General features: G+C 53.6%; 1 protein-coding gene across 1 annotated transcript; it reads right to left on the minus strand.

Annotated features, from left to right (window-relative positions):
* Positions 1-446: 446 nt before the first annotated feature.
* ppm1f (protein phosphatase, Mg2+/Mn2+ dependent, 1F) lies at positions 447-7,540 on the minus strand (the record flags this gene model as incomplete). Its single annotated transcript, XM_030369746.1, is given in 6 exon segments — positions 447-540; positions 1,668-1,811; positions 4,179-4,367; positions 5,983-6,188; positions 6,337-6,476; positions 7,338-7,540. Coding segments are annotated over 6 exon segments (943 nt in total), but the record flags the coding sequence as incomplete, so codon positions are not given.
* Positions 7,541-8,047: the final 507 nt, after the last annotated feature.

Raw genomic sequence — 8,047 nt, forward strand, 5'->3', positions numbered from 1 at the left:
CAAAGACTGACCTCTGACCCACTACCCAGTCTGACCTATAGCCCCCCGCCCCCCCCAGACTGACCTCCTGCTCCCCCCCCCCCAAGACTGACCTCTGACCCCCCACCCAGTCTGACCTCTGACCCCCCCTCCAGACTGACCTCTGACCCCCCCCCAGACTGACCCCGCCCCCCCCCCCAGACTGACCTCTGACCCCCCCCCCCCCTCCAGACTGCCCCGGCCCCCCCCCAGACTGACCTCTGAACCCCCCCCCTCCAGACTGACCTCTGACCCCCCCCAGACTGACCTACCCCCCCCCCCAGACTGACCTCTGACCCCCCACCTCCAGACTAACCCCGCCCCCCCCCCCAGACTGACCTCTGAACCCCCCCCCTCCAGACTGACCTCTGACCCCCCCCCAGACTGACCTCTGACCCCCCCCCCCCCCCCCCCCCCCCCAGACTGACCTATGGCCCGGGACACGGCGTAGGTGCCGTTGACCCTCCAGCAACCGCTGAAGGTCACGCAGCCCCCCAGCTCCTCAACGCGCCGCCGCTCATCCTGGGGGGGGGCGGAGAACAGGTTATCACACAGACCCCCCCACACTGACCCCCCCACACTGACCCCCCCCACACTGACGCCCCCCCCACACTGACGCCCCCGCAGTGACCTCAGACCCCCCACACTGACCCCCCCCCACACTGACGCCCCCCCACACTGACGCCCCCCCACACAGACCCCACACTGACGCCCCCGCAGTGACCTCAGACCCCCCACACTGACCCCCCCCACACTGACGCCCCCCCACACAGACCCCACACTGACGCCCCCGCAGTGACCTCAGACCCCCCCCACACTGACCTCAGACCCCCCCACACTGACGCCCCCAGTGATCTCAGACCCCCCCACACTGACCCCCCCACACTGACCTCAGACCCCACCACACTGACCTCAGACCCCTCCACACTGACCCCCCCACACTGACCCCCCCCACACTGACCCCCCCACATTGATCCAGTGCAGTAGACTGCAGTAGAATAGCTTAGAGTACAGTAGACTACAGTAGAATACAGTATAATTCAGTAGACTACAGTAGAACATAGTACAATACAGTAAACTACAGTAGAATAGAGTAGAACCCAGTATAATTCAGTAGAACATAGTATAACTCATTAGACTCCAGTAGAACCCAGTAGACTACAGTAGACTCCAGTAGACGACAGTAGAACCCAGTAGACTACAGCAGAACCCAGTAGAACCCAGTAGAACACAGTAGAACACAGTAGAACCCAGTAGACGATAGTAGAACCCAGTAGACTCCAGTAGACGACAGTAGAACCCAGTAGACGACAGTAGAACCCAGTAGACTCCAGTAGAACCCAGTAGACGACAGTAGAACCCAGTAGAACCCAGTAGAACCCAGTAGACGACAGTAGAACCCAGTAGAACCCAGTAGACGACAGTAGAACCCAGTAGACGACAGTAGACTCCAGTAGACCACAGTAGAACCCAGCAGACCACAGTAGAACCCAGTAGACTCCAGTAGAACCCAGTAGACGACAGTAGAACCCAGTAGACGACAGTAGAACCCAGTAGAACCCAGTAGACGACAGTAGAACCCAGTAGACCACAGTAGAACCCAGTAGACTACAGTAGAACCCAGTAGCAGAGAGCCGGTCTGAGCGCACCTCTCTCTCTGGCTTGTGGGGCTCCATGAGGGGCACCACGTGGCCCTGGGTGACCAGCAGGGCCTGGGAGTCCCCCAGCCAGGCCAGGGTCAGGTCCTGGTCCTGGATCAGCACCGCCACCCCCGTGCTGCCGCTCCGGAGCCGCTGGGGACCAGAGCGGAACGACGGGAATGTTAGGAACATCAAGAACCATCAGGAACAGACCAGCACAGAGACCAGGAGGAACCAGAGACCAGGAGGAACCAGAGACCAGGAGGAACCAGAGACCAGGAGGAACCAGACCACCACAGAGACCAGGAGGAACCAGAGCCCAGGAGGAACCAGAGCCCAGGAGGAACCAGAGACCAGGAGGAACCAGAGACCATCAGGAACAGACCACCACAGAGACCAGGAGGAACCAGAGACCAGGAGGAACCAGAGAGAGACCAGGAGGAACCAGAGAGACCAGGAGGAACCAGAGAGAGACCAGGAGGAACCAGAGAGAGACCAGGAGGAACCAGAGAGACCAGGAGGAACCAGAGACCAGGAGGAACCAGAGACCACCACAGAGACCAGGAGGAACCAGAGCCCAGGAGGAACCAGACACCAGGAGGAACCAGACCACCACAGAGACCAGGAGGAGCCAGAGACCAGGAGGAACCAGAGCCCAGGAGGAACCAGAGCCCAGGAGGAACCAGAGAGAGACCAGGAGGAACCAGAGACCAGGAGGAACCAGAGCCCAGGAGGAACCAGAGACCACCACAGAGACCAGACCACCACAGAAACCAGGAGGCCTTCATGTTCGGCTCTAGTATGCGGTAGGGTCCTCCATCGTTCCCCTCTCTCTCTCCATACATAGGTCTACAGACGTACCTGCAAACTCATTTGGGTTGAAAAAGGTGACAAACTAAATTGTTGTGGGGGGGCTGGGGGCACCCCCCCCAGCCAAATTTAGCTATTTTAACATGTAAATTAAGCATTCTGGTGTACTCCTGAGAAAATAAAGGGAAAAGATAACATTTTCTTATGGTAAAAATTGCACATTTATAACCCATAAACTGGTCAGTTAAGAACATTTTATATGTGAAAAGGTCTATCCACTATAGCCATTATTTCTGCTGCCAAATGGGGGCGCTATACCACACATGAACATATAGGACAGGTAAACAGTAAATCCCATTGGCCAAATTTGGCAATATATCAACATAATATTAATTTCATTTTGTCATCCTTTTGGCCTGGACAAGCCTTTCAAGGGCCCGTTTTCTCTGCTTGGCAATGTGCCTCTTTCGGGCCACACTATCGTTCTCCACCACCTCTGCCCTATTACTAGCAGCACTGGTAGATGGCTGGCAGCCAAACAAACTTTGTCGGCAAACCGGTGACAAATTTTGATTTGTCACGCCACACTTTCGCCGTGCACAGGCGAGCACGTTCACGATGATTTGTGGCGTGACAAATTCGCTCGAGTTGAAATATTTCAACTTTGACGCGAATTTCGCGTGATGACAACCAATCGGCGTTCAACAGCGTGGCCACTGAGTGACATGTGTAACGCAACAGCCAATCAGCGTTCAACCGTCAAACTCGGTGCAGTGCAGTCCGGGATGAACTGCAGCATGGAGGAGAAAGTGATTGTTGCCGTTTGCGACTCCCGGAGCTCTATATATAATATAATTGTATATAATATCACGGCCAAAAGCTCTGTGCGCCTCCGGATGGCCGTAGCGCGGGGAGCACTCCTAGGGATTGGGCTTCTCGGGGTTTGTTTACCGGCGTTGCTATGGTTTCCGGTCTTGTGTGTTCCAACGGTTTAGGTAGGCCTATCTAATAAAGCTCTGTCTAATCAATACTTCATTCACTGCCTCTTCCGTGGTCATTACAATATTATCAAACTCATCAAACTCATCACCACACGGATGGGAACTTTTCATTACGTGTTCGCTTTCATCCCTCTGATATCCGACCACAATGACATAGCCGCCAGTAATATCAGATAAATCGGATGCTGTGATAAGATTTATTCTTCACCAACGTATTATTTTCGCATTAACTGGGTGACGTAGAACTGGTCTAGCTAATCATTTACTTAAGCAACGTTAAAATTATACAGCATACATTTTTTTGTCAGATTACTAGACTAAAACTTGTATCTGTCGCTGACGACTGAGCAGTCCACTCAAGACTGGAATGATGGGGGGGGGGGGGGGGGGCGGACGCGCGCTGTGGTTTATCTTGATTATGATTGGTGGTCGTCGAACGCGAGTCATTTGTCCAAAGATCTTTTTTTTTGTGAAGATAGGGAACTTGTTTCTCGCTCATTATACAGTCGGTTATTATGCAGTCGATGGTTGGTTGGCTGGTCGGTCAGTCCCCCTCCCCCCCCCCCCTTAAAATAAAACTCTTCGGATCTCCACGATTCACGTAAATGACCTATTTTGAGTTGAAAAACGGCGAATTTCGCCGAACGGCGACTAGTTTGCAGGTATGTACAGATGTGTGAACAAGGAGCAGTGTAGAGCAGCAGCCCACCTCGCGGCCGGCCTTGTCTCTGAACATCTGGTCGGTGAGCTGGAAGGCGTGTCTGAAGGCGGCGGCGGCGGCGCTCCGTAGCTCCGCCTCCTGGCTGAGGAGGACCTGCAGGTGGGCGGCGGCAAAGACGGCGGCGTCGACGCCCCCGTGGCCGTCGAACACGCCGTAGTAGCGGCGCTGTACCCCGTCCTGAGCAGCAGCGACAGGGTCGGTTACAGAGAGATGTAGAGATAGATGGAGATATAGAACCTTACATTACAGAGAGATGTAGAGATAGATATAGGACCTTACATTACAGAGAGATGTAGAGATAGATAGAGATATAGGACCTTACATCACAGAGAGATGTAGAGATAGATGGAGATATAGGACCTTACATTACAGAGATGTAGAGATAGATGGAGATATAGGACCTTACATCACAGAGATGTAGAGATAGATGGAGATATAGAACCTTACATTACAGAGATGTAGAGGTAGATGGAGATATAGGACCTTACATTACAGAGAGATGTAGAGATAGATGGAGATATAGGACCTTACATCACAGAGAGATGTAGAGAGATAGAGATATAGGACCCTACATCAAAGAGAGATGTAGAGATAGATGGAGACATAGGACCTTACATTACAGAGGTATAGATAGAGATATAGAACCTTACATTACAGAGGTATAGATATAGTTAGATATAGGACCTTACAATACAGAGAGATGTAGAGATAGATGGAGATATAGGACCTTACATTACAGAGGTATAGATATAGATAGAGATATAGGACCTTACATTACAGAGAGATGTAGCCAGAGATATAGGACCTTACATTGCAGAGAGATATAGCTAGAGATATAGGACCTTACATTACAGAGAGATATAGATAGAGATATAGGACCTTACATTACAGAGGTATTGATATAGATCGAGATATAGATACCTTACATTACAGAGGGATGTAGATATAGAGAGATAGAGATATAGGTACCTTACATTACAGAGGTAAATGTAGATAGACATATAGAAACCCTTTGTGTGTGTGTCTGTGTGTGTCTCTGTGTGTGCGTCTGTGTGTGTATCTCTGTGTCCGTGTGTGTCTCTGTCTGTGTGTGTGCGTGTCTGTGTGTGTGAGTCTATGTGTGTGTGTGCGTCTGTGTGTGTGTCTCAGTGTTTGTCTGTGTGTGTGTGTCTCAGTGTGTGTGTCTCTGTGTCTGTGTGTGTGTCTCTGTGTCTGTGTGTGTGTGTGTGTATCTGTGTGTGTGTGTCTCTGTGTGTGTGTGTGTCTCTGTGTGTGTGTGTGTCTCTGTGTGTGTGTGTGTGTGTGTGTGTGTGTGTGTGTGTGTGTGTCTGTGTGTGTGTGTGTGTGTGTCTGTGTGTGTGTGTCTCTGTGTGTGCGTCTGTGTGTGTATCTCTGTGTCCGTGTGTGTCTCTGTCTGTGTGTGTGCGTGTCTGTGTGTGTGTGTGTGCGTGTCTGTGTGTGCGAGTCTATGTGTGTGTGTGCGTCTGTGTGTGTGTCTCAGTGTTTGTCTGTGTGTGTGTGTCTCAGTGTGTGTGTCTCTGTGTCTGTGTGTGTGTCTCTGTGTCTGTGTGTGTGTCTCTGTGTCTGTGTGTGCGTGTGTGTGTCTGTGTGTGTGTGTATCTGTGTCTGTGTGTGTGTCTCTGTGTGTGTGTGTCTCTGTGTGTGTGTGTGTCTCTGTGTGTGTGTGTGTGTGTCTCTGTGTGTGTGTGTGTGTGTGTGTGTGTGTGTGTGTGTCTGTGTGTGTGTGTGTGTGTGTGTGTGTGTGTGTGTGTGTGTGTGTGTGTGTGTGTACCTGGAGGTTGAACAGCGTGCTGAAGTGCTCCAGCGCCACGTGGCGGTCCTCCATCTTCCTGCGGGCGTTCCTGATGGCGTGGACGGAGCAGAGCGGCACGAAGGAGGTGGGGCTCGGGGGGGGGGTGGGAGGAGTCCGGTGCCAGGCCACGCCCACCTCCCGCAGAGTGTTGAGGAAGAACCGCTGGAAGGGATCTGATTGGAGCACTGGGCCGGAGGGGAGGAGCCAAATGATAAGGCAGTCTTGAGTAGCGTAGGTCTAGTTCTAGGGGTCTCCCTCCCTCCCTCTCCCTCTCTCTCTCTCTCTTCCCCCCCCCTCTCCTCTCCCTCTCTCTCTCTCTTTCTCTCCACTCACACTGAACCGGGTCCTGGTCCACCTCCTGCTCCTGGTTGGCGAGGGTCTGGGGGGGGCAGTGGAAAGGTGAAAGGTCACTCTGGAGAACCTTGGCCACCGCAGCCTGGCAGAGGAGGGCAGACAGAGCTGGTGGGGTGGACCTAACACACACACACACACACACACACACACACACACACACACACACACACACACACACACACACACACACACACACACACACACACACACACACACACACACACACACGATAAGTACATTTGACAGCACTCACGCACAATAAAGAGACACACAAACACACAAATATAGAAACAGGCTTCTAGATGAGGGCTTCTAAACGGTGAGGAGGAACGATCTAGCCCTCATGCAGGGGAAAACAATGGTGACCTCACGGACAGGAAATGAGGTCATACTGACAGGATGTGGGGTTAAGTCATGTCTGCTCTCAGGATGTAGGTAGGGGTTCATCCTATCTGAGGGGAAAAAGGCCGAACTTAAAGACCAAAAAATAAATCTGAGCTTGCAGGCTGGTGTTCAGAGATCGATGACAACTTTGTAATTAAAAGTGAGTGTCATTAGTGACTTTACCCGGGAGGCCATGGTAAATGAGGTTTATAGAGGTCTAGGTGCAGTGGGAGGCAGTGGGGGGCAGTGGGAGCCAGTGGGGGGCAGTGGGAGGCAGTGGGAGGCAGTGGGAGCCAGTCGGGGGCAGTGGGGGGCAGTGGGAGGCAGTGGGAGCCAGTGGGAGCCAGTGGGTGGCAGTGGGAGCCAGTGGGAGCCAGTGGGAGGCAGTGGGAGGCAGTGGGAGCCAGTGGGAGGCAGTGGGAGGCAGTGGGGGGCAGTGGGGGGCAGTGGGAGGCAGTGGGGGGCAGTGGGAGCCAGTGGGAGCCAGTGGGTGGCAGTGGGTGGCAGTGGGAGCCAGTGAGTGGCAGTGGTAGCCAGTGGGAGCCAGTGGGAGCCAGTGGGAGGCAGTGGGGGGCAGTGGGAGGCAGGGTACCCACCAGGTGCCTAGCAGGCGCAGGCCCAGCTCCAGGCTCTCCCCTTGCAGCTCCTCCAGGCCGACGGCCCCCCGGCTCAGGGGTCTGAGGGGGAGGGGGTCCTCGGGGCCGAGGGCCGATGGGAAGTCCTCCCCCAACCTCCGCAGGAAGCTCCTCACGTCCGGCTCTGCCATCCTGCTCCCTGCAGAGGGCGGGCGGTCAGGGACACCGTGGACCAATCACCACGTAGCGTCCTGCAGCGCTGGACCGCGTGGCCCGCAGCCCGCACTGTGGGGCCAGTATCAGCTGTACTGGTTGAACTGGTACACACGCACTGTGGTGTGGGGCCACTGGCCAGTATCAGCTGTACTGGTTGAACTGGTACACACGCACTGTGGAGCCAGTATCAGCTGTACTGGTTGAACTGGTACACACTCACTGTGGTGTGGAGCCAGTATCAGCTGTACTGGTTGAACTGGTACACACTCACTGTGGTGTGGAGCCAGTATCAGCTGTACTGGTTGAACTGGTACACACGCACTGTGGTGTGGGGCCAGTATCAGCTGTACTGGTTGAACTGGTAAAGGTATGTATTGGATGCATGCACATGTTGAACAGATAAGCACTGTATTAGTAAAACGGTCATACACTGTATGCTTTGAATCACTCACTGTACACCGTTTTGAACAGCGTAACAGGTATGCACTACATGTATGTACAAGTTAAACACGCAC

The sequence above is a fragment of the Gadus morhua genome, chromosome 11, assembly GCF_902167405.1.
Source record: "Gadus morhua chromosome 11, gadMor3.0, whole genome shotgun sequence".
Taxonomy (NCBI): domain Eukaryota; kingdom Metazoa; phylum Chordata; class Actinopteri; order Gadiformes; family Gadidae; genus Gadus; species Gadus morhua.